This window comes from Muntiacus reevesi, chromosome 18 (genome assembly GCF_963930625.1).
Source record: "Muntiacus reevesi chromosome 18, mMunRee1.1, whole genome shotgun sequence".
NCBI lineage: Eukaryota > Metazoa > Chordata > Mammalia > Artiodactyla > Cervidae > Muntiacus > Muntiacus reevesi.
In genome coordinates, this window is record NC_089266.1 from 41446730 (window position 1) to 41473505 (window position 26776).

General features: G+C 54.5%; 1 protein-coding gene across 2 annotated transcripts; it reads left to right on the forward strand.

Annotated features, from left to right (window-relative positions):
- The first annotated feature begins 1460 nt into the window (after positions 1-1460).
- Positions 1461-26758, forward strand: SEZ6 (seizure related 6 homolog). Of its 2 annotated transcripts, none has more exons than XM_065910425.1 (16): positions 1461-1803; positions 2502-2635; positions 14921-15116; positions 19491-19676; positions 22118-22286; positions 22420-22586; positions 23152-23346; positions 23589-23727; positions 23841-24037; positions 24621-24815; positions 25201-25392; positions 25478-25675; positions 25951-25989; positions 26244-26361; positions 26446-26548; positions 26729-26758. In XM_065910425.1, the coding sequence occupies exons 1-16, from the start codon at positions 1476-1478 to the stop codon at positions 26756-26758; spliced, it is 2586 nt and encodes an 861-aa protein (XP_065766497.1). In that variant the 5' UTR covers positions 1461-1475. The 2 variants fall into 2 exon arrangements, with proteins under 2 accessions (XP_065766497.1, XP_065766496.1); XM_065910424.1 differs by having other exon boundaries at positions 26713-26745.
- Positions 26759-26776: the final 18 nt, after the last annotated feature.

Genomic DNA, 26776 nt, shown 5'->3' on the forward strand with positions numbered 1-26776 from the left:
AAGAGAATTTAGAAAGACATAGCAAATGGGAAAGGGAAGTAATATTACCTCAGTTAATCCTATAAAAGAAACCCTATCTTACAGGTGAGAAAAATAAGGTTCAGAGAGTTTATTTGCCCAAGATCACACAGTCCCATGGTGATGAATTTGGAGTTATATCTGCCTAACTCCAGAGTTTAGCTTCTCCTACTCTATTCATATTACTGTTCTTGGTGGACAAAAAAGAGCGAGAGAGACAAAAGAAATGATTTTATGGAAAGTAAGAGAAATAAGACGTAATGGGACCCTAACAAAAAAGTCATCATGAATCCATGAAGGAGTCTAAAATAAAATCCCAAATATGTGAAGTGTTTCCTGAGACTAATGACCAGCAATTTCATTGAGAATAGAAAGTGAAAAAAAAAAAGAGAGAGAATAGAAAGTGAGTTTGAAGCAAGGCCCTGTAATCTCAGGCAGAAAAGTCACGGTGAGGGCACTCTTGCTAAGGGTGTCATCTCTGACCTTCAGTTGACTGCTGGTTGACTTCGAGCAAGTCGTTTCCTTTCTTTGACCTTGTTTCCTCATCAGTAAAAACAGGCCTTTGAGCTACATTAGGGATTGGAAATATTTGTTCAACATGTGTGTCTGAGGTTTCAGGCATGGCTGCCTAGAGTGCTGTTTTAAGAAGGATTCTGAGACCAAATCTGAGAACAACCAAGAAATGGTGTGATGACAGATTAGTAATGGCCTTTCAGGTGGTGCTACTGGTAAAGAATCTGCTTGCCGATGCAGCAGACCCAAGAGACCTGGGTTCGATCCCTGAGCTAGAAAGATCCCCTGGAGAAGGAAATGGCTACCCACTCCAGTATTCTTTTCTGGGAAATCCCATGGGACAGAGGAGCCTGGCGAGCCACAGTGCATGGGGGTTGCAAAGAGTCAAACATGACTGAGCACTTGTCAGTAGCAGCAGATTAGTAATGGCCACCTCTGGTGGTGGTGGGGGGAAGAGATCTCTCATGTGCCATCCTTGAAGTGCGTGTTATCATCTCACTTTCAGCTCTCAAACTCTATAGCTCCATGATTCTCAGCCATGAGGATGCTCCCCAAGGCTCTCAGTCAAAAGAGAGATGGGTCTCCCACTGCCTGGACTGGGTATGCTGCTCCCTGTGGGGCAGGAGGAGAATCTCTGAGCATTGGTTATCATTTCAGGACTCTCCTCGGAAGCCCCCACGGAGGGGAAAGGGCAGGCCCCAGGCCTGGAGGAGACAGATGGAGAGTTGACAGCGGCCCCTACACCTGAGCAGCCAGAACCAGGCGTCCACTTCGTCACAACGGCCCCTACCCTGAAGCTGCTTAACCACCACCCCCTGCTGGAGGAATTCCTACAAGAGGGGCTGGAGAAGGGCGAGCTGAGGCCTGACCCACCTACAGCCAGTCCCCTGCCCCGCCTGGCCAATCAGGACAGCCGCCCCGTCTTCACCAGTCCCAGTCCAGTCATGGCGGCAGCCCCTACTCAGCCCCAGTCCAGGGAGGGACCCTGGAGCCTGGAGTCGGAGCCCCCTGCACTTCGCATCACAGCTGCCCTACCTCCGGGGCCCAGCATGGCAGTGCCCACCCCAGGCCCAGGGCAGGGGCCCAACACTACACCCCCTGGCGGAGCATGGACTCCAACCGCAGAGGGTCCTGGAGACATAGGCAGGCCCTGGGCTCTGGGAGTCCTGTTCCAGACCACAGGGCTCGGGATGGAGGGGACCGTCGCCACCTCCACAGCTTCAGGGGACGATGAGGAGACCACCACCACCGTCACCACAGTCCAGCCACCAGGTCAGTTACTTGCTGGCTCAAATCCCCATCTAGAGAGAGGGACGGGGGGGCTGGGGGCCCTCTGGATTCCTCTCTCTGTGTCTCTGTGCTGGCCTGCCTTGCCAACCCACAGGGAGCATGTGGACTGGAACCAGACCCAGGTTCAAATCCTGAGTGAAAGCAACTCCGCCAGACCTTGAGGCTTCCCAGGTGGCGCTGGTAGTAAAGAGCCCACCTGCCAGTGCAAGAAACGCAAGAGATGTGGGTTCGATCCCTGGGTCAGGAAGATCCCCTGGAGGAGGGCACGGCAACCCACTCCAGTATTCTTGCCTGGAGAACCCCATGGACAGAGGAGCCTGACGGGCTACAGTCCTAAGGGTCGCAAAGAGTCGGACATGACTAAAGTGACTTTGCATGCACATCAGACCTTAGGGATTTTATCTAACCTCCCTGACCCTCTTCTGTAAAATGGCAATAAGAAGACCCACCTCACTGGGTCACTGTAAGAACTGAGATAAGATTGCACACAGTAGGTGCTCAAGAAAAGGTGGTTACCCTGCTTTCAAAGGGTAATAGAACTCCCAAGGGGTGAGTGTCATCACATACCAGACACACACGCACACACACACACACACACACAAACACACACACGGGGAAGCCATAGTTGGACCCAAATTGCCAGAGCTAGGTTTAGCCTTATGTCTCCCCCTGCGTTCCAGGCCCTTGCAGCTGGAATTTCTCAGGCCCAGAGGGCTCTCTGGACTCCCCCACGGCCTCCAACTCACCCCCTGATGTCGGCCTGGACTGTTTCTACTACATCTCCGTCTACCCTGGCTACGGCGTGGAAATCAAGGTGAGTGACCTGGATCTGGCAGAGGAAAAGTTGGGGCTAGTGTGTTATCTTTCCAGAAAGGTGCTGGTTACTGGGGGGAGGTGGGGATGTACCAGGTCATCAGTGGAAGAAGGGGCCTAGGAGCAGGATCAGGCGATGGGCCTAAACCGTGGTTGGATTCTGCCCTGTGCATTGGAAAGTGAAGAGGTTCCTGTTCCCACTCAGCGGTGCCGAGGCTCAGAGGGGTGGCAGGAGGGGCAGGTGTGCCCATCGTCTTGCCCCAGGGGTTTAATCAGGTGCTCAGACAAGCCTGAGGAGGGGCTCTAGCCATGGATGGGCAGGGGATTGGGTGAGTGTCTGAATCCACGTGTCTGAGTCAAAGAGGACTCAGGCTGGCCTGGTTGGGCTTCTGAGAGCCATGGAGCCTCACTTGCACATGTATTCACTCACTCATTCCCTTCAGCAAATACCCTCTGAGCAGCCTCTCTCGGTCAGCCCCCTCTGCTGGCTCCTGGCATGCAAAGGTGGGAAAGACAGACATGGCTGCCGCATCCAAGGTGACCAGCTGCTGAGGGAGTCAGACCTAGCGCCCAGCCCCCTGCCTCCTGCCTCCCTCCCCCGGCATGAAGTGTTAGTTGCTCAGTCAGTCCGCCTCTTAGCGACCCCATGAACCGTTGCTACTTCAGGCTCCTCTGTCCATGGGATTCTCCAGGCAAAAATGCTGGAGTGGGTAGCCATGCCCTTCTCCAGGGGATCTTCCCGACCCAGAGATCAAACCCAGGTCTCTTGGATTACAGGGGGATTCTTTACCGTTTGAGCCACCGGCTCTCTCTTAATCTTCAAACCTGAGCCTATAGGCTCTCTTGGCTGTCCCACAGGCTCCACATGCTCCAAACCCAATTCTTCCTTTTTGTTCCCCAAAACCTGCTTGACACACTACACCTATCCTCAGAGATTGGCCCCAACCAATCAGAAATCTAGAGCAGCACCCCCATGGTCCATTGTAGACGGCATCCCTGAAGCTGTGCAACCGGAGCTGTGAAACCTCGGCCCTTCCCTCTCCCTCTCCCATGAGTCCACCAACTCATGACTGAGTTCTAACACCATGACACTCTCCCAAACTCAGATCTGCCTGCTGCTCCCTCTTATCCCAACCACCACGTGGTCCAGCCTCTGTCATCCCTCCCCTGATGATATAGTGGCTGCCTCACTGGTCACTCCACTCATGCTTGACCCCTCCTACCATCCTCCACCCACACTGCAGTCATTTTTCTCAAATGAAATCAATCCTACCTCCCACATCTCCCCCAAGGGCCTCTGAATCAAGGCCAGTCCCTCTGGGCCCATCTCTAGCCGTTTCCTCCCTTGTTCTCTACTCTTGCTTTGCATTAAACAGCTTACAGCTAATGGAACAGACCAAGCGCACTTTCTTCACAAGCTCCTATTGCACCTGCTGGTCCCTCTGCCCAGAAGAGTCATCCTCCTATCCCTTCCCTTAGGACTCTAATCTGGCCTCATTTTTTCTGGGAATTCTCTCCTGATCCCCAGAGCTTGGGGTATCTCCCATCCTAGCTCATCACTCTGTCTCCTTTGGGTGTGTTTATAGCTGTCCACCTCCCCAGCTCGACTGTGAGTTCCTTGAGGGGTGCGTTGGAATACAGGACCCAGGCTGGCTTCTCCATGGGCTAATTGAATGAAATGGATCAATGAATGGAGGAAGGAAGGAATGAGATGATATTTGATGTGACTCTGGAGAGTGAATGGAGGTGGAGAGAAGAAGCATTCAGCCCAGGAGAGGGAATCAGGCAGGTGATGGAGGAGCCCAGGGAAGGGGCAGAGGAGGAGAACAGGCGGGGAGCAGGACAGCACTGACTGTCTCCCCTTCCTGGCCTGTCCCCCACGCATCCCAGAGCCCCTGGATCTGGGCTGAGAGCCAGCTCATCTCTCCTGGGGCAGCACCCTCCCGTCTGGGGATGGCAGGTCCAGGTCTCTGAGCCAGACCCTGAGGAGGGGCACCGTCTCCCACCCCTGGTGGGCTCCGTCCCTTCTTTCTGTAACTGTTTGCTCCTGTTCTGCCAAGCCCTGTGCCCCTCACTCTGGTCTGACTGGGAGGGTAATTAGGAACAGTCACCAACACCCCCCCCCAAGCCATTAGCTCTCAGTGCCGCTTAATTAAGGTAATTAATGTAACATCATCACCTAATGAGTGGTGGCACCGGCTGTGGCTCGCCGGGTGGAAGACGCCAGCTGCAGGTGTGGGGCAGGCAGTGGGTGAGGGGGCAGATACCAGGCTGGCTGCCCCCCTGCAGGCCTGGGCTGGCTTTACCTGCCCCCCCCCAAGCCTACCACCCCCACTGATGCCCACTAGGCCAGGCTGGGCCCCGTCCTGGCACTCTCCACAGTGAGGTGAGATGCTGTGGGCTCTGCCTGCCCTGGCCCTGGCCCAGGCATCTGCCCCACCCCGGATACCCACCCCCTCACGTAAGCCCTAGGAAGCCCCGTGTCTGTTGTCGGGTTCTGCCACATTTTTTTTCATCAGATGCAAAAGCTGTTACCAGGCAACCTTGAGAGGAAGACCTGCCACAGCCCTGGATGGCTGTCAAGAAATGTAGCAGACAGATGCTGGCCCCGCCCTCTCCTCCCCCACCACTGGGAAGAGTCCTTGGGGACCCTGTCAACCTGGTGGCCTGAGACAGAGTCTGAGGCCATGGCAGGGAGGGCCAGGTGGGGAGGGACACAGAATCAGCCAGCGCTGAAGCAGGATTTAAGGTTCTTCCATGGCCAGTTCCGGCCACTTCGGCTCCTATCCAGGCCTCCTCGAAGCACCACACAGGCCACTTGGGGACCTGAAGAATTAGTGATACTGCAGACTGATACCCAATGGGTATGTGAAAAACTGAGGCCATCCTGGAAAGAGAATTGCCCAAGGTCACTCCGTTAATCATTAACTAATGTTTTTTGATGAATGAATTTGTTCCACAAATATGGATCGAGTAATTACTATGTGCCAGGCTCTGTGCTGGGTGCTGGGGACACAGATCTTCACAATTAGCGGGGGAGACAGAAATAAAAAATGATGACCATCAAAAAAAAAAAAAACTACCACCATCACCAATGACCATAAAATACACAGTACTGTTGGCGATGGGAGTGGGGAGCACGGAGGACCGTAGGAGTTCTAGGATGGGGCACACTACTTTAACTAGCAGTCTGAGTAGGCGGGCTGGTCAGGGAAGGTTTCTGGGAGGTGACGATACCTGCTCTGAAGGCTGAAGGATGAGAGGCCGGCAGCCAAGCCTGGGCTGGGAAGGAGCAGGTAAGGCAGACTGGCCCTTGAAGCCTGCCTAGGCAGTTTTGGACAGGTGACTTTATTGCAGAGGAGCAGGAGGTGGGCTTCAGGGCTTCTTGATGGCACTCCTGCTGGAGGCTAGGTCAGCGTAAAATGCTCTCTTGCTCAGAGCTGGATGTTGGGCCAAGCCATGCAGGGCACTGGCAGCAAGATGAGTGAGACTGTTGGCACACTTAGGAGGCTGCCCATTGCTCCTTTAGGCCTGTGGCTTCTCCCCATCGCAGGTAAGCCCCTGCCTGCCCCTCCATGAGTTCACGGAGATGGTTCACACTAGGTGAAAGGGATGGAATCCTGCAAGGGGGATGGGAGGAGCCACGGGAGGAGAGGAACATCTTAAAGACCCGTAAATTACAGCCCTGCACTGATCAGCCTGGCACCAGGCTGAGCCCCAGCCATGTGCCCAGAGTCCTGGCTAAAGACTAGGGCCCTAGGCAAGACCCTTTCAATCCCCTCTTTGTGAGGAATAGTCTCAGGGTTCTAGAATCTCTAATGGCCCAGCTCCCCATGGCTTTAGGATGTTCTTCGTGCCCTCTGAGAGTGAGGGTCTGAGCTGCCTGCAAAAAGAAGGCCAGGGAGGAAGAAGCTTGCCTGTTTTGACCAGGAGTTTGGCATGGGGCTAGGCTCTTTTCAGAGAGATCCAGAGAAGCCCCTTCAGATGGGTGGGCTTGAGCTCTGTAGCCCATGAGGGCCCCATTTCCTCTCCAGGCAGCCAGTCTTCCCTGAGGGCTCCAGGCCTTTCTGGGCCTGGCTCATGTCTCTCACTGTGCTGGGCAATCCAAAAGCCTTTCCGCTGCCAGCCCCATCTTGGCTTGACGGCTGTCTGTACCATCTGGAGCCTGGGCACAGCTGCCCACCATCCCTGCCCTGGTGCCCCAAGTGGCCCCATTGGAACACTGCTCTCCCAGGCCGGGCCAGCTGCCAATTTGATAACCAGAACCCCCTATCCTCCCAACCCAGGACCAAGCCTGATGCAGGAGTACGTGGTGGGGCAGTGCAGTGAAATTCCTCAGCAACCTCTTCTCTATTGGCTCCAGGAAGGCCCATGTGGGGGGGGGGGGGGCCACAAGGGAGCCGGCAGGTCTAGCCCCATGGATCTAGGCCCTTCTCCCCATCCCTAAAGCAGACCCTGTGCCATCAGGGTTTACAGACAAGCATCAGTTAAGACAAGGGCATAGAAGCTACAGGACTGGGGTTCCAGTCCTGCCTTTGCAGCCCATCTCTCAGTCATGGGGCTAAGCCCCTAGCCTTCTCTAGGCCTCTGTCCCGTTCTGTGAAAGGAAGTTGAACCAGATGATGTAGAAGTGTCCTCCACGCCCGTCCCTCTGAGTATGGCTCCTTTTCTGGCTGAGAAACTCCCTCACAGGCCAGACTGGGCAGTGGCCCCTCAGCCCCTTGACCCTGTTTCCTGCTTTCTAGCGGCTGGCTTCCTTGGTGGCTCAGACAGTAGAGTCCTCCTGCAATGCAGGAGACCCGGGGTCAATCCTTGAATTGGGAAGACCCCCTGGAGAAAGAAATAGTAACCCACTCCAGTATTCTCGCCTGGAGAATTCCATGGAAGGAGGAGCCTGGCAGGCTACAGTCCATGGGGTCGCAAGGAGTCAAACACGATTGAGCGACTCTCACTTTCAGAACTTGGGCCAGGGAGAGGGTGGTTCTTGGGTACTGTGCCTCTCAGGCAGAGCCCTGGCACAGCTGAGGTGAGGTGGCCGACAGCCTGGATGGGGCCCGGGTCACTCCAAAAAAGGGGAAGGAGACCACAGATGCTCCGCCCATTCTGTGCTGAGCCCCGTATAGGTGGGATCTAACATAATCCTTACAACCCCAACTCACAGACAAAACTGGGACTCAGAGAGGTCATGTGACTTGCCCAAGGACCAATCAGCTAGTCAGTGACAGAGCTGGGATTTGATCCCAAGACTCGACAGGCCCTGTTCTTCCCCTGGCCCAGAAGATTGGCCTGTTCCAAGAGGGAATTCAGCTGGGGACAGTTGGAGAGCTCCATCTGCCACCCCTTTCCTCAGCCCAGCCCTGCCTCCTCCTCTAGGACCCCCACCTGGAATTCTCCCAGTCTGGGGGCAGAGGCCTGGGATGCATGCATGAAGGCACAGCACTGGACCAGGAAGCAGGAGTCCTGGCTTTGCCTCGGATTCACTGTGAGACTCAAAGAGGACCTCTCAAGTTCTCTGATCACAAGATTCCTTTCTCTATAGAGTGGAGGTAAACGCAGCCTCCCTGCCTCCTTTATTGAGGCTCTGAGATCTGAGAGGATAATGGGTGTGAAAGAGCTTTGAAAACTGTAAAGGATCTCATGGGAGGAACTGTGATTCTACTACTGTTGGAGTGAGGGAGCACGTGGACACGAGGGAACACATATATGTGTGGACACGCATGTGCCAGCTCATGTATTTTAGGGAGTAGTATGCACACAGTGGGTGGCACTAGTGGTAAAGAACCCACCTGCCAATGCAGGAGACATAAGAGACGCAGGTTCGATCCCTGAGTCAGAAAGATCCCCGGGAGGAGGGCGTGGCAACCCACTCCAGTATTCTTGTCTAGAGAATCCCCATAGAGAGGAGCCTGGTGGGCTACAGTCCGTAGGGTCGCAAAGAGTCAGACACGACTGAAGTGACTTAGCATGCACACACACATGTGCATGCAGGGGGCTTATGTCAGAGTACACGCATGACTGTTGGTGACCAGGAGAGTGCAGTGGAGCAAGGGCTGTGGTCAGTCTCTGGGGGTGGGACTCAAGTGCTAGGGGAGGGGCTTGCACATGAGTCATCCCTGAGCTCACGGCCTGCCTCTGCAGGCTTATACTCAGGTGATGGTGTGCAAAGCCTTGTGGTACCATCCTGCCTGTGAGTCATACCATTAGAGTGTGTTCTGGAGACCGACTGGCAGCTTCCATGGGGACAGAGAGGCCAGGCAAGGCTGACAGTCTGGGGTTGGCAGAGGGCAACCTAAGTCCTCCCCATCTCCATTCCAGGAAGGAGTCAGGACAGAGTCAGCCCCCTCAAAGCAGCCCTATTTCCTTCCTTGAACTGACCGCCAGTCTGCGGGAAGCCAGGCAAAGTTAGACAGCCCAGGGTCCTGTGGGAATTGCCCGCACCTCCTTCTGCCTCTGTCTTCCCTGGCCTGGTCCCCAGCTCCCCTCTTGTCACTGGCTAGGGGTGTGGGAAGACAGCCCTCATGAGCAGAGCTGACATTTCAATCTGTCTCCTGAGCTCTTCAGATGCCTGCAAATTACATCAGGACTTCATCACCCACCCCCCTTGTCTAACACCCAGCCCTGTCTGGCCTCTGTCAGGCCTGGCCCTCAAACAAGTGACAAATTACATCTGGCCACGGTGGCAGGCCTGCAAGTGGGTGCTTGAAACCCAAGGGGCCAGCGCTGCCTAGACAGCCACTGGGAGAACAGGGTGCCTTCTGGATAAGACCCTGAGTAATCAGGCCCACTCCATCCCATGTTCTCATGGCAACCCTACCACCAGGCCAGCTTTGAGGGGGGCATGCCCTCCCCAGATCAGAGAGGGACAGAGGTCTCAGCTCCCAGTTTTCCAGCTTTATAGGCTTCTGAGAGCTTCCTACGTAGCTCAGTGGTAAAGAATCCGCCTGCCAATGCAGGAGATACAGGTTCGATTCCTGGATCAGGAAGATCCCCTGGGGAAGGAAATGGCAACCCACTCCAGTATTCTTGCCTGGAGAATCCCATGGACAGAGGAGCCTGATGGGCTACAGTCCACGGGGTTACAAAAGAGTCGGACTCCACTTAGTGACTAAAAAACAACAGGTTTCTGAGAGGAAAGACAGCTCAACACCTTAAAAAAAAATCCCAGCCTGGCCAAAAATCACATCGCTGCTAAACCTGATGGACCTGGGGCCTGGGAATAAAGATGTTTAGAAATCTGTCTGCAGGTGACACCCCCATGAGGCTGGGAGGGAGGGAGCTGCCTTGGCCTCCAGTGAGGAAGGCTCTGTTGCTTAACACCTGTGCAACCTTTCCAAAGCTCCTTAGCCTCTCCCAGCTTCTGTTTACTTAAGGGGATTTTACCACCTACCTTCCTTATAGAATTGTGGTGAGGATGAACTAATATCTGTAAATAGTCCAAGGTTTGACACATGGTAGGTGCTCTGTGAATGGTAATTATTGGTATTGCAGCCGCTGTTGCTGGCTAAACAGCAGGGTTGGGACCTGGAAGCTGGGGTCAAAAGGGTGTTTAGGGGAACTAGGAAAAATGCTAAATTCATGTGTATTTCTCTGCCTTTGCTTCCTTAGCAATTTCCCTGCAGTGATGTCATCCCTTCCTCCTCCTCCTCCTCCTAGTACCGCCCCACCCCCTGAAGCACTCTCAGACCCACCTGCTCCAGGCTCTCTCCCCACCCAGCCTACAACCCCTCCAACTCTCCCCTAGAGGATTCCTGCTGCATGCGTTCAGTCCCACTTAAGGCAGAATTATATGCTGCCTGGCATCTCTCGATAATTACAGATTCCACGTGTGTGAGTCTTGTTTGCCCAACTCGAGAATCACAGAATCTCCAAGTTTGAGGGGACCTCCTCCAGCCTCCGCCTGCTGCAGGAATTCCCTGAGGACTGTCCCTGGCAGATGGTCCAGCAGCCTCCACCCAAACATGCCCTGAGCTGCTCTTGGAGGAGCAGCACTTCTGCCCCAGCATCTCTGCCTCAGGCCTTCTCCTCAGCCCCCAAGATCCCCCAGGTCTTTGATCCCAGGCAGGGGGGTCTGCAGGGCACCTCTGCTCTCAGCACTCACAGTCTGAGGGGCTCAGAGCCTAGCACAGCTCTGTCCTCAGACCTCGCTGTTCTCAGCAGCCTCTGGCAAGTGATGTATATCCAGCGACCCGCCCATTCACCGTTTCCATATGTCTTTATTGCAACTGGCCAGTGAAGAGGGTGTGTGCGTGCTAAGTCGCTTCAGTCGTGTCTGACTCTGTGCAACCCTATGGACTGTAGCCCACCAGGTTCCTCTGTCTATGGGATTCTCCAGGCAAGAATACTGAAGTGGATTGCCGTGTCCTCTTCCAGGGGATCTTCTCCACCCAGGGATTGAACCCATGACTCTAATGTCTCTGCATTGGCAGGTGGAATATTTACCACTAGCTCCACCTGGGAAGCCCCAGTGAAGAGGACATCGTGATCCAAAATGCTACCTTTAGGCTTTAATAGATAGAGGACAGGTGGGGAGGGCCTGAAGTAAAGGAAGTGACTGTCTGGGCTTTGGAGGCAGAGGATGGTGGCCCTGAGACCTGAAAGAATGAGCAGCTTCAGCAGGAGAGGAAAAAGGGCAGGCATTTCCTGGGCAGGATCCTGGGCATGCAAATGCCCAGAGGAGGGTAGTGAGCATGGCCTGTGGCCGCAGTGAAGGTAAGAGGCTGGCATAGCTGCTGAAGTCAACAATGAGCTGGGAAGTTTGGACCTTGTCTTGTGAACAATCTGAAATCACCAACAGCTTTGGGTAGAAGAGAGACATGATCCAATGAGGGACAGCCAATGCCCGGCAGATGAGTTGGGGATGGACAGGGTGAAGGTCACTTGGGAAACAATGGAGGGGTGGGGTGCTGGTGGTGTAATCAGAGCCAAGATGGAGACAAAAAGATGGAGAGAAGGAATCAACTGAAATATTTGGGAGGTAAGATTAGGAGGGATTTGGTGACTCACTGGATGCTACTTAACTAGCCCAAGTGGATAATCCATGAAAGTCCTCCCTCAGAGCAACATACTAGGGACCTTTGAAACCTGCCTGCAATGCGGGAGATCTGAGTTCGATCCCTGCATCAGGAAGATCCCCTGGAGAAGGGAATGGCAACCTGTTCCAGTGTTCTTGCCTGGAGAATTCCATGGACAGAGGACCTGGGGGGCTATAGTTCATGGCGTTGCAAAGAGTCAGACATGACTGAGCAACTAACACTTAAACTTGCACTTTGGAAACTATGTTGATCAGTGCTTTGGAATCATGGGGGAAGTCTTGTTAAAAAGTTTGTGTGTGTGTGCTATCGTGTCAGACTCTTTATGACCCCATGGACTGTAGCCCACCAGACTCCTCTGTCAGTGGAATTTTCCAGCAAGAATACTGGAACCGGTTGCCATTTCCCATTCCAGGGGAACTTCCCAACCCAGAGATCAAACCTACGTCTCCTGTGTCTCTTCCGCTAGCAGGCAGATTCCTTACCACTAGCACCACCTGAGAAGCCCCCTTGTTAAAATGCAACGGATGATTTAGTAGATCGTAGATGGGGTCTGAAAGTCAGCTTCTGGGTGGTGCTGACACTGCTGGCCCAGGGACCACATTTTGAGTAGCAGAGATTCACACTGGGCCGTTTTATTGATGAAGAAACTAAAGCTCAAATAGTTGGCATATTTGTGCAAGATTACATGGTTAGAATTAGGTAGGCCCCAGACCTCTGGGCTCCTAATCCAATGCTGCTTTACCAGGCCATACACTCACCTGAGCTGAAACCACTCAACCTGAGCCTGGTACTTGATCTCATCTCAGTGCCGGGACTCAAACCCATCTGAAACCCGTGATCTTCCAACTGAGGTCACATGCCTGGTTTCAGGACTTAATGAAGGTCACGTTCTTTGTGAATGACTGCAGAAGGAATTCAGCAAGAGTTAAAGTGATAGGCAAGAAGTAGATTTATTAACGTAGGATTTACTGTTAAGAGATGCAAGTGGGCAGGTGAGGGAACTGTGCCCCGAGGATTAAGTAGGCTATAATTTTATAGTCAAAGGAAAGTAAGGGAGGGAGAAAGACTGCCTTCTTTGAGAAGAGGTCAGGCTTACATCACTAGTTGCTCCTTCATATCGGGCAGGAGAGTGTTCAATCCTATGAGGTCAAACTAGGATTATCGTTGTTGCTCAGTCACTCAGTGGTGTCTGACTATTTGAGACCCCATGAACTGCAGCACACCAAGCTTCCCTGTCCTTCACTACCTCCCAGAGCTTGCTCAAACTCATGTCCATTGAGTCGACAATGCCATCCAACCATCTCATCTTCTGTCGCCCCCTTCTCCTCCTGCCGTCAATCTTTCCCAGCCTCAGGGTCTTTTCCAATGAGTCGGCTCTTGGTGGACAATTTGTTGGAGCTTCAGCTTCAGCATCAGTCCTTCCAGGGAATATTCAGGGCTGATTTCCTTTAGGATTGACTGGTTTGATCTCCTTGCTGTCCAAGACACTCTCAAGAGTCTTTAGCACCATGGTTCAAAAGCATCAATTCTTTGGATTATCATAGCACTTATTCAAAACAGTAGAAGGTTGTTCATTTTTTCTTTTTCTTTTTCCCTTTACCTAATGACCTGGGGCATGTCTCATGCTTTTATTTATGACTTTATGGTTAAGCAGGCCTGCTTCATTTCACGATGTTCCAATAGCTTTCTTGAGTGATCATTAACTTAGAGTGGTGTCCCAAAGTTTCCTAGGTTTCCCCTCTCTATCCATAGTCTCCTACTGGGACTTCTATAGCTACCTGTTTAACTATCCTATTCTAATCCTATCACTACCATTTCTCCTCTGGGCAGACGCTGTTGCTGTCCAATCCTTGTTTGACTGAATGAAGGCATGGAGCCCAGAAGGATGCTCCAGGGATTGAAGGACTAAGGATTGGAGTGATGGCGGGAGGGCCTGTGACAGACAGGAAACGATCAGAAGGGAGGGGTGTGGTGTAAGACCAGGCTGAGCAGTCAGCAGGGGCCAAGTGGGGCAGGGACCCCAGGGCCGCAGCAAAGAGCTTGGACTAGATACTGTGGTCTTTGTGGGCTCACTGGAAAGTCATGGAGGATTTAAATAAGGAAGCACCATGAGCACCGCAGATCGGGTCTATTCCCTGGCTGCAGTTCAGATAATAGTGATGTAGAGGAGGGAGTGGGGTGAGCCCTGCAGGCAGAAAGGCTGGCAGGAGCCTGCTGCATTGGTCCAGGGGAACAGTAAGAGTAAGGACTGTGGGGAGGGGACAGTGAACAGAGCTGGGGGCCAGTTGACAGGATGGAATGACTGACTGGATGTGGAATATGAGGCAGGGTTTCTAACTTGGGCTTGCAGATGGATAGTGAGGTCATTCCCTGAGCTAGGGAGCCAGGAGAGCTGCCAGTTGGGGAAAGAGAAGAAGAGAAGAGGGTTTGAGGCAGACTGGGTGAGGATGCCTGTGAGACATCCAGCAGGGGATTTTCAGGGGAAACTGGGCTCATGGGTCTGATGTTTAAGACCCCACCTTGCTGACCAGGACCCTGGACACCACTTAGTTCAACCCACCCACTGCACCCCCACTTTACAGATGAGAAAACAGCCTGGAGCAAGGAAGGGACAGGAAGCATATGGGGTAGTTGAAAAGCTTTGGAAAGCAGAAGTGAAGTGAAAGTCGCTCAGTTGTGTCCGACTATTTGCAACCCCATGGACTGTATAGAATTCTCCAAGTCAGAATCCTGGAGTGGGTAGCCTTTCCCTCCTCCAGACGTGTTTACAAATCCCACTTCTGCCAATCTCTGGGTGCATGCGTATGTGTGCTCAGCTGTGTCTGACTCTTTGCAACCCCATGGACTGTAGCCTGTCAGGCTCCCCTGTCCATGGAATTCTCCAGGCAAGAATATTGGAGTGGGTTGCCATTCCCTTCTCCAGGGGGCTCCCAACCCAGGGATCAAACCTGTGTCCCCTGCTTCTAGATTGGCAGGTAGATTCTTTACCATTGCACTGCCTGGAATGCCCTATGTGACCTTGAATAATACACTTAGTATCTCTGAACTTCAGGTCCCATTTCACAAGGTTACTGGGGAGGTAAAATGAGATCTTCCTGCACTGAAGGGCCTAGCTCCGGGTTAGGGGCTCCAATGCCCAGGAGGCACTGAGGACTGGCCATGCCTCGGGGCCTGCGGGAGCCTGAGAGCAGCAGGGCTCAATCAGTAAAAAGAAGCCTGACCCTTCTGCTTTGCTCTGTCTATCCCACGGGCAGGTCCAGAACATCAGCCTCCGAGAGGGGGAGACCGTGACCGTGGAGGGCCTCGGGGGGCCAGACCCACTGCCCCTGGCCAACCAGTCTTTCCTGCTGAGGGGCCAAGTCATCCGCAGCCCCACCCACCAGGCAGCCCTGAGGTTCCAGAGCCTCCCACCCCCTGCTGGGCCTGGCACCTTCCATTTCCACTACCAAGGTAGGCCTGGGGAGCTGAGGGCAGGACCAGTCGGACTGGCTGCCCTATTGGGGGTCTCTGGTGCTATTACAGCCTGAGGGGGGAACACGGAGAGACTAGTAACATACACTGGGGTGAGCATGGCCCATCTGATACCTCCAGGACGTTCCCTCCTACCCTATCACCCACCAGAGAACTCGTCCCAAAGGGGGCCTGACACAGAATCAGGTAGCTCTGGGTGTGTCCATTGCCACTCATTCGTTCATTCAGTAAACTTTTCCTAGGAATCTGCTCCTTGCCAGGCCTGTGCTGGAGACTGGCAGTATTAAGATCCAGCCTAGTCCTTGCCCTCAAGGAAATCAGAATCTCCACAGCAGGCAGACACTTAACAGGCAGTTAACAGAAGCCCTCTTCCCAAATGCAAGGAGGTCAAGGTCAAAGGGGCTTGATGGCTGACCATCTATCTAGAGGTCCTTAACTACCACCCTGGCCTTCCTGAACTGTCTCACCCACCCTGGACTTGGCCCATGTCCCAGTCAGCTCAGAATACCTCTGGAAATAGGAGAGTGGTATGACGTAATAGGAAAATCACAGACTCAAGAGAAGGGCAGATCCGCGTCTGAATCTCCTTCCCCCTGGCTATCAACCTTACACAAGTCACTTGACCTCTCTAACCCTCTGACCTCTTTTCCTCCACTGTAAAATGAGACCAAAACAGCGAGTCCACAAAGCCATGGTGGACAACTGTTTAGCACTCATCCATGAGAAAACCGGAAACTATATTAAAGAGCTGGCAGGATGGGAAAGGGAGGAAAAGCAGCTCTGTCCCTCTCCCACCAGGATCCCTCCCGGCCCCTTCTTCCCCAGGCAAAGTCTCCTCGATCCCTTGCACTGCTGTGACAAGATAACCAGTTCAAACTGGGGAGTGCTAATGGGGAGATAATTGATGAGAACAATTGCCTTGATCACCAGGGACCACTTCCCCACTCCTCTGGAGATGGGGATGCTTGGTCCTCCCCTTAAGGAGTACCCACACCTTCCTGGCCTCTCCACCTAAACTGAGGGAGCAGTCTGGCGTGGTAATAGGGAGCCTCGTAGTCATCAGGGTTTGGCCAGGGGCTTGTCAGAGACAAGGGACCAGCTTGCCTTGAGGCAAGGGCCCTAATGGCTCATCAATCCTCCCTAGCAGCAGGCATAATTTCACGCCACGGTAACCTTCTCAGTAGCTACAGATTCCTTTGCACAAATCCTCGGACCTTCTCTCTGTTGGGCCAGACAAAGGTGACTGAAATACAGCAAGGTGGAGGCCTGGTGAGGGGTGTGGACCCCAAGGAGGGGCTGGGAAAGCTGGCCCAGTCCTGCATCTTTCTCAGTTCCCAGAAGCCCTCCCTCCTCGGCCCAGTTTTTGTCAATGATCAGCTCTTTCCTTAATGAGTGTAATTCCCCTAATTATAGGCTGTAATTAGCCCTGATCCCAGAGATGGGAACAGGAGGAGTGTGCGTTCATACACGCGTCTCCCCGGGCTGGAGAAAGAGGGTGCCAGAAGAGGGGGTGAGGGGCCCCGGACCCACAGCCCTGCCAGAGCTGTCCAAGAGAATGTTGGAGATCATGAGGCAGGGGTCTCATCTGCAGAACGAAGTTCCAGCTCCCCTCCCACAGCCTCAGGCAGGGTGAAGAAGCAGAGGGCCTTGCCAGGCATCCCCCTCCTCCCTTCTGAATATTCCTGGCACTGGACTTGGCCCCAGAAACAGATGCCAGGGAGAAAATAGCTCAACAGATTGCAGCGATGCAGGCTCCCTGGGAACAGTCGTCATGGCAACAGGAGGAAGCTCGTCCTGGGAAGCAGCACTTTACCCACCATGGAGTCTGGGGGCTTCATCGTCTGCCCCCAGCCTCCTGCTCTCACCTCATACCAGCCCCATTTCCTAATCTGTGAAATGGGGGGTTTCCGTTCCAAGAGTTATGGGGAAGATTGAAATACAAGTGTTGAGCATGCCATCTGCCTCATGACCTAGACCGCCCTGGGTGTCATTCCCCCTCCATTCTGGGTAGAGTGTCCCATCCCACTCCAGCCTGGGGTTCCTCCCCAGATCACTGTGAGTGGCCACCCTGCACCACCACCCAGGGTAGCCTTGGTTATTACTCCCAGGTTTCTCTGATTCTTGAGCCCACATTTCTACTTCAACTGGGAAAGCAGGTGGGAAAGGGGAGAGAGAAAGCAAGTGGGCTCCAGAGCCAGGAGCTTCAAGTGCCCACTCTACCGCTTACTGACTGTGATCAGGCCAAGTCCCTCCGTCTCTCTGAACCTTAGTTTTTTCCTCACCTGAAAATGAGTTAATAAACCCTAACTTCCTCCTAAGCATCAAGTAAGAAGAGTGTGAAGGCAATTTTTTTTGTTACTTAGTTTCCCAACTTAGTTCCCTGTCCCCTGCATTGGAAGCACAAAGCCTTAACCAGCGGACCGCCATGGGAGTCCCATAAAGGCACTTTAGAAGCTGGAAGGTGCTCCCTTTCCCATGCAGATGTGAGGTGCTTTTATTAATCAAAATTACAAACAATAACAGCATCTGCTGCTGTTCTGTGCCAGGGCTTCTCCGGTGGCTCAGATGGTAAATAATCTGCCAGGAGTGAGGGAGACTCCGGTTCTATCCCTGGGTCAGGACGATCCCCTGGAGAAGGGAATGGCTACTTAGTCCAGTACTCTTGCCTGGAAAATCTCATGGACAGAGGCTATGATCCATGGGGTTGCAAAAAGTCAGACAACTAAGTGACTAACACTTTCACTTTCCCTGCCCCAGAAGTATTAGTGAAGGTTCAAATATATAAGGTTCAGACACTGCACATATATCTTCTCATGTAACAACATAGAATGCAGGGTGGGTAAACAAGGAAACTGAGGCACAGAGAAGTTAGGTAAGTTGCCCAAAGTGGCATATCAAGGAGAGGATCCTGTATCCAAACCCAGGCAGTCTGACCTCAGAGCCCACCTCCTGAGCACTGCCCCATACAGCTGACTGCCAGTCACAAGCCAGCACTCACTAGCCATTCTTCTAAAAACTCTGTGAGAGAGGGAAAGGTAGGAATGGTCTCCCCTTTTCAAAGACCTAGTAACTAAGGCCAGGCCAGGTGAAAATCACAAAACTTGTGATGACTCAAAGATAAAGAATCTGCCTACAGTGCAGTAGACACAGGAGATGTGGGCTAGATCCCTGGGTCAGGAAGATCCCCTGGAGTGGGAAATGGCAACCCACTCCAGTATTCTTGCCTGGAGAATCCCATGGACCAAGGAGCCTGGCGGGCTACAGTCCATGGGGTTTTGCATAGAGTCAGATATGACTGAGCAAGAAAGCATTGGCATTGACATTGTGTCTGGACCCTGGTCTGCCCAGAAGCTGCCCTTTCCTACATTCATACAAAGACACCCAGAGGCTAGTAGAGTTCCTGCCTGGACCTCACTTCCCATCCTCCTAGTACTTTCAAGTGAGGGTGGGCCTCCTCCACCCCCAAGACCCAGGAGTGGTTTCTCAGTCTAGACGGTTCTCATCTCTCCCAGTACCCCCAGGGTTTTCAGGCTGCATAGCCCAGACTCTTCACTCAGCCTTTCTCCTTGACCCTTCCAAGGCCTTCTTCCCCACCTCTCAGCCCTGGTCCCCATTTTTAGCTAAGGCCCCAGCTTAGCACCGGATTGGGATTTGCTGGGTTGTTTTATGGGTTTTGCTGCCACCATTCGGTCATACTTGGTACGACACTTTCAATAGTTAAGTTTCCCAGGGCAACTTGTTCCTCCCACAACTTCCATGAAGTTGTATCCTGCTTCCCCACCCGGGACCCTTTCTGTTTTTCAAAGTCCACAGCTCTTGTCATCAAGCTTTTTAGCATTTCTCAGTGAATACTGGGAAAGTTTTTACTGTCTGACTTTGGTGTTTCCTGCTGTAATTCATCTTTGTCCCTTGCAGAAAAAATAATATCAATACTTCACATCAGTATAGGCTTTTCACTATTTCGAGTGCTTTCACATCTATAAGTCATTCAGTACATACTTCTTGGTTCCAGGGATACCAAGTTGAATAAAATACTCCCCATTTATTCTCACAATAACCCTGTAAGTGGGCTGACGTCTTGAACCTCATTTAACAAGTGAGGAAACTAGGACGCAGAAAGGCGAAGTAACTTGCCTGGAGTGTCAAAGCTTGGAACCCAAGGCTCCAACTTCCAGCTCTGTGCTTGCTCCAGCCCAGGCTGCCAGAAGTATCACTGACACCTTCTGGGGAGGGGATCAGAGTCTCTTCTGGAATTCCTGATGCTTCCTCTGACACCCTGAGGCAGGCTGGCCCTGGCTATGACTCAGCCCCCTCAACACACACATACACATGTCACTCATTCTCTCTCTGCAGCCTATCTCCTGAGCTGCCACTTTCCCCGACGTCCAGCTTATGGAGCTGTGACTGTCACCAGCCTCCACCCTGGAGGTAGTGCCCGCTTCCGCTGTACCACTGGCTACCAGCTGAAGGGTGCCAGGCTCCTTACCTGTCTCAACGCCACCCAGCCCTTCTGGGATTCTCAGGAGCCGGTCTGCATCGGTGAGTGGCCCCCGGTGACTCAATGCCGATCAGGGAAGTGAGGTGGGGGGCTCATTCCCGCTTTCCGTTGTGGTCTGGCAGCTCCATTTCCTCTCCATAACGAAGCCAGAAAATGGCCTCACACCTCAGTAGCATTCACACAACCTGCACTTCTTGGGCACTTACTATATGGAGGCACCACAGGTATACCGAGTGGAATCAAACAGGGACTTGCCCTCAAGGAGCCCACAGTTCTAGGATATGAGAGAGGGAGACAGCCCCTGGGTCGCCAACTTCCAGAGCAGGAAGTTAAAAGTATGGATGAAGAGACAGAGTGACCTGGAATGGGTGGAAACAGTCGTTCTCAGCTGGGTGCTTAGGAGGCTTCCTGGGCGGAGTGGCTTTGAAGGTTTCAGTGGAGGGAACAGTGTGGGCAGTGACCCCGAGGTGAGAGGGGGAGAGAGCGTTTTAGGGACAAAGAAAACAGCCAGGTTTGGCTGAGGCCTGAGACAGGGGCAGAGGGCGATGGGAGGGCCTTGAATGTCAGGCCAAGACACTGGGTGGAGAGCTGTTGACATTTTGTGAGACAGGGAGGGAGGGGTTCAGAACTGTCCCTCAGGAGAGATAGGCAGGCGGTGTCTGGAAGCTCGCAGCCAGCCAGGCAAGAGGGTTTGAATTTAGACAATGACTTTGGGAATGAAGAGGTGGGAAGAGGTTCCAGAGACCCAGACGAGGGAAAGGGGGGACATAGGAGACTTCTAGGTTCTGGTCCTGGGTGATCAGATAGTCTGAGATTGCTGCCAATGAAGAGGGGCTTGTTGACAGAAGTGAGATGGAGTGTTTTATTTGCAGGGTGAAAAGCAGCTTGGGGTTTTGATACTTATTTCATCCTATAAACTCTTTCTGGGCCTCAGGCCAAAGTGGGTGTGAATAAGCCAGACGTGGGCTCTGCCCTCAAGGAGCTCTCTGTTCGGCAGGAAGACTGGAAAGCAACCCAGGAAGTAAGTTCAGGGCAGATGGTGCTGTGATGGGGTGAACTCAGGGCACCATGGAGATCCAAGCTGGGGGAGTAGGGGAGAGCTGCTTGAAACTGAGGAAGGAGGTCAAAAAATCTTCCCAAGGAGAAGGCAGGGAAGGGTGACGGGCACATCAGAGCTCCGGGAAGTGGAATGGATTCCTGGAACAGCACATGCAGAGATGCGGAGACATGAAGCGGCAGGCCACAATGAGGACACAGCGGGGCGCGCCTCAAGAAGACAGTGTACCGGGAAGCATTGAAGCCGAGTCAAGAGAGAGTGGGGTTTATAAAGGGCTCAAACCCCGTCTTGAGCTTCGACTTTATCTCGAGGGTAACAGGGAGCCACTGAGGAATTTAAGTGGAGGATGGGGCATAGTCAGATTTCAAGGGCAGTGCCATTCCAAGACCAAGCAGAAAGGTGAGTCTGCCCTCTCTGCAAAGAAGCAGAGAAACAACTCACCAGCACCCCTTCCCTGGGAGCTTTATTAGGTTAAAATACTCTTCAGTCTGAACACTCGGAGACAAAGGCACTGCATCTTGGCCGGGGTAGCCTGGTCTCTGAGAGCTGGCAGAGTCCAGAGCTGTGGGTCCAGGAAAGGAAAGTGCTACCCGGGACCAACCAGAGCCCTATTGCCCGCGACTTCTTCTCTGGCCCCATTTAACTGCCAGGAGCTTGTGGCCAAGCAACTCAGCAGTCCTTGGTGATAGGGAAGGGCAAGCTGCCGAGCCTCTGCTAAGGAAGAGGGCCCCGTCCCAGGCCAGAGGGACCAGTGCTGGAAAGGGGTCAGCCTGTCTTTTGACAGTAGCAGTGATGCTGATTCAAGACTGTCTCCTGGCTAACAAGGCCTGCTACAGGCACAAGGTTTGGAGGTGAAGGGCATGCCCACCAGGTGCTGTCATCCCTGATCTAGTCCTACTCTCTTTTTCATAGTCATTCATTCATTTTATCCAAAAAAAACATTGAATACCAACTCTGTTTCTGGTTTGAAAAGACCTGGCCCCTGCCCTGGAGGCCTAGTTAAGGGACATCTCCAAAAATAACTGGTTTAGGAAGCTGGTCTGAGACAGGGGCAGCAGATAAATCCAAGAAGGTTGGAACCCTGGAAAGGGGAATAAAGTTCACCTGGGAGGGGGAATCAGGGAGGGCCTCCCTGAGAAGTCAGCAGTGAGGAAAGGTGACTCACCCAGGGCCATGTGGCTCGGCAGCCGCAGATTCCCCTTAGTCAAGGGAGTTGCACGTGAATGGTCCTGGAGGAGCGACAGGTTAGGAGGTTGGCTGCCTGGAGCTGCAGGGTCACAGGGGCAAAGGAATGACCTCCAGAGCCGTGAAGGCAAGCTCCCTGCTGCCCCGTGCAGAAGGCATGGAGCTGGGACGGGCGGGGAGGCTTGCTAGGCCATCTAGGGTCCAGACGGGGCCCAGCCCACAGTGCGGCCCATCTCACAGCTGCCTGCGGTGGAGTGATCCGCAACGCCACCACCGGCCGCATCGTCTCCCCCGGCTTCCCGGGCAACTACAGCAACAACCTCACCTGCCACTGGCTGCTTGAGGCTCCCGAGGGCCAGCGGCTGCACCTGCACTTTGAGAAGGTTTCCCTGGCCGAGGATGACGACAGGTGAGGGGGGTGTCCTGGTGGGATTGGAGTGCCTAGCCTGGTAGTACCCGACCGGAGGGATGGTACCCAAGCCTGGGGCCTCACCCCACCCAACCCAGCAACCAGCCACGCAGCTGCCGCTCTCGTGGCCCAGGCTCATCATCCGTAACGGGGACAACGTGGAGGCCCCGCCCGTGTATGATTCCTACGAGGTGGAGTACCTGCCCATTGAGGGCCTGCTCAGCTCCGGCCGACACTTCTTCGTGGAACTCAGTACTGACAGCAGTGGGGTGGCTGCGGGCATGGCCCTGCGCTATGAGGGTGAGCCTGCTGGGGCCTAACCGGGGACGGGGGTCTCCAGCCCAGGGTCTCTTCTCACACCCTCCCTCTCTGCCTCGATTCCCTCATCACGCCTTCCAACTCGCCCCTTGCTCACCTGCCACCCAGGTCCTCTTTCTTTACTCATCCCCTGAAGTTCAGGATTCCACTCCATCTTTGCAGGAGACCCCTGCCTGGACCCAGGCCCTCTGGTCCAAGAGAATCAGTTCTGTAGAGTTTGAAGAATAAAAATAGCCCCAACCCTTACAGAAGAACTGCTGCAGGAGACATTCTAGCACCACTCACGCAAGCATGTGTTCATTAATTTATTAAAAAAAAAAAAAACACATGTATTGAGCACCTTCTGTGTATAAAGCACAAACTCAACACTGAGAATACAATGGTGATGGCCTCCTGAGGATAGATGCTCTGGGCTGCTCCACCCCCTGCTCCAAACCCAGACACACATCTGTCATCAGGAAGAGAAAGGCCCTGGGGAGGGAAGTAGGATGACTGCCCCCTGTTTGCCCTGGTTGAGCTGAGCTGGGCTGGGTCCTGTGGTTTGCAGCCTTCCAGCAAGGCCATTGCTATGAGCCCTTTGTCAAATACGGCAACTTCAGCAGCAGCGCACCCTCTTATCCTGTGGGGACCACCGTGGAGTTCAGCTGCGACCCCGGCTACACTCTGGAGCAGGGCTCCATCATCATTGAGTGTGTGGACCCCCACGACCCCCAGTGGAATGAGACAGAGCCCGCCTGCCGAGGTCAGTAGGCATCAGAGGCTAGGCCTGCTGGGGGCAGGGAGCGGGGTGGGCACGAGGCAGCCGGCCACAGGGCCTGGGACCACCGGGCCCGGTGACACATGTGATTGAAACTCCCCTCCCCCAAGGAGGAGGTGGGGGGTCCCAGCAGTGGGCAGGCACTCCTGTGGGCAGGAGGCAGCCCCAGGCTGCAGGGGGTGGGGGCGGGGGGGACGCCGAGGGGATGCGGCTCCCCTGCCTTCCAGCCGTGTGTAGTGGGGAGACCACAGACTCGGCCGGCGTGGTGCTCTCCCCCAACTGGCCGGAGCCATACGGCCGTGGGCAGGACTGCATCTGGGGTGTGCACGTGGAGGAAGACAAGCGCATCATGCTGGACATCCGAGTGTGAGTGCCCGCTGGGCTCGGCCAGGCTGCCTCCCAAGATCTGGGGCCCTCTCTCAGCCATCCTGTCCTGGGGGCCCCCCCGGCCCGCCCTGCCTGACGGTTCCACTCCACAGGCTGCGTATAGGCACGGGTGATGTGCTGACCTTCTATGACGGGGACGACCTGACAGCTCGGGTCCTGGGCCAGTACTCTGGGCCCCGTGGCCACTTCAAGCTCTTTACCTCCATGGCTGATGTCACCATTCAGTTCCAGTCGGACCCCGGGGCCTCGGTGCTCGGCTACCAGCAGGGCTTCGTCATCCACTTCTTTGGTGAGCTTGCCCCTGCCCTGACCTGCAGCGGGGGGTAGAAGCGACGCCAGGGTGCAGACCCCCCAGCCTCCGCAAGTCAGAAAGGCCAGGGAGGTGAGGAGTCTGAGCACTCTTATCTGATTGGGGGAAGCTGGGACATTCCAGGCATCACCTTCGGGAAGCTAATCTTATTCTCCATCTCCCCCGAGGGCCCAGTGAGAGGAAGCAAGCCTCTGCTAAAGGGAGCTGGGTAGACAGTGGGAAGAACTTCCTAATAGAAACAGGGAACTGAGGAAAGGCCTTCATTTCTACCTTTCTGACAATCTTTGATAGACGTGACCGTTTTCCCCACCCTACCCAGCCCCTCTCTCAAGGCTGAGGAATTGGCCAACGTGCTTTTGGAAGTAAGGCCAAAGCTTAGGTGATGACCCTGGAGTCTAGGAGACAGGCAAGGAGGAACCCCTGAGCAGGAAGGCATGATCACTGAACCTGCCCAGGCCAGGCCAGGCCTGGACAAATTGGCAGGAGCTGGCGTGCCCTTGAGGGGAGGGAGGCTGGCACAGTCTCCCTTGGGTGCTGCTGAGGGCCTGCATCTTGCCCCCAGAGGTGCCCCGTAATGACACATGTCCGGAGCTACCTGAGATCCCCAATGGCTGGAAGAGCCCATCGCAGCCTGAGCTGGTGCACGGCACCGTCGTCACCTACCAGTGCTACCCTGGCTACCAGGTGGTGGGCTCCAGCGTCCTCATGTGCCAGTGGGACCTCACCTGGAGTGAGGACCTGCCCTCCTGCCAGAGAGGTGAGTGTACCTGCTCCGCACGCTCTCCCCAGTGCAACCTACAAGCCTCTCTCCTGGATTCTGATCCAGACTCTAGCTGTTATTAGCTGGTAGTCATAGCCTCAGTTGCCTCATCTGTGAAATGGGATCATACCTTCTCATAGGGTTATCTAACAAGTACTCCAAGTTTTCCATTCCTGGTATGTGACCCATCACTGTTTGTTGATTCTGGTGAATGGGGAGGGGGACAGATGGAGAGATAACACCAGCACAATGGTAGAGGCAGATAAACAGGGGTGGAGCCCTGTGCTATGAAGATGTTGGCAGGCCTGAAACCAAACCAGTATGCAGTGGTTTTTGTTGAGTTCTACTTGGGCCTCTTCCCTCTGTCATTCCCTACCCTCAGTGACTTCCTGTCATGACCCTGGGGACGTGGAACACAGCCGACGCCTCATATCGAGCCCCAAGTTCCCCGTGGGGGCCACCGTGCAGTATATCTGTGACCAGGGCTTTGTGCTGACGGGCAGTGCCCTCCTCACCTGCCATGACCGCCAAGCCAGCAGCCCCAAGTGGAGCGACCGGGCCCCCAAATGTCTCCGTGAGTGTCAAACGGGGAGGTGGGAGGCTGCTGCCTCTGGCGGCTGGGGGTCCGGCACCCTCACTGGGCCCTGCCTGTTTTGCAGTAGAACAGCTCAAACCATGCCACGGCCTCAGTGCCCCCGAGAATGGTGCCCGCAGTCCCGAGAAGCGGCTGCACCCAGCGGGGGCTACTGTCCACTTCTCGTGTGCCCCTGGCTACGTGCTGAAGGGCCAGGCCAGCATCAAGTGTGTGCCCGGACACCCCTCACATTGGAGTGACCCCCCGCCCATCTGTAGGGCTGGTGAGTGTCCTGCCATCTGCTGAACCTCTGCTTGGCCCACGGGGCTGCCCTGGCAAAGATGTCACAGGCCGAGAACCAAAACCCCCTGCCCACGCACCCCCACTTCTTGTTATTCTTGGTCTCCCGGGTGTCTGCCAGATCCTTCTGACCTGGTGACAAACTCTGGGGTGGGCTCCCCTTGGACAAATTCCTCCCCATGACCAGCCCACTCCCTGCCTTTGTGGTCTGGCTCTTTGGGCTCACCCACTGCCCTCGGCCCTCCCCTCTTATTCCAGCCTCTCTGGACGGCTTCTACAGCGGCCGCAGCCTGGATGGTGAGCCCCCAACCTCCTCGAGGGTCAGGGAAATAATCTCCCCGTCCCTTGTTCTCACAGCTTCCAGGCTGTGGGCTCCCCCAAGGAGGGAGGGCAGAGAGAGAGATCTGGGACTAGCAGGGGGCAAAAAGCTCCTTCCCTGCCCCCAGCCAGCAAGAAGGAGCTGGTGGCTGGCTGCCCCTGGGCAGAGACGAGGGGATGTGGGACCCAGGCGACAGGGCCCTCTGCCCTAGCCCCATCCTCTGTGCTTTCAGTTGCCAAGGTGCCAGCTGCCTCCAGCACACTGGATGCTGCTCACATCGCAGCTGCCATCTTCTTGCCGCTGGTGGCGATGGCGCTTTTGGTGGGAGGTGTGTACCTCTACTTCTGCAGGTGAGTCCGGCTTCCCTGCCTGCCCTGCACCCCTGACCCGCTCCTGCCCAGCACTCCTGACTCCTAGGCTTCTCTGCTGCACAGGCTCCAGGGGAAGAGCCCCCTGCAGCTGCCCCGGACACGACCCCGCCCTTATGACCGAATCACCGTGGAGTCAGCGTTTGATAATCCAACTTACGAGACTGGAGTAAGTACCCAGGCCAGGCTCGACACCCTAGTCAGGACCCAATTCTGTGCTCCCTTGGCCAGGAACCCCTGCGGGTCCTGCCAAACCCTTTCACTCTTTCCTTTTTCCTCAGGAAGGTGGATTGTGGGCTGGCAAGCCTTTGACAAGTTTCCAACTCCCAGAAGTCTCTTTCCTTTGCAGGAGACGAGAGAATATGAAGTCTCCATCTAGGTGGGGCGGCCTGGGGAA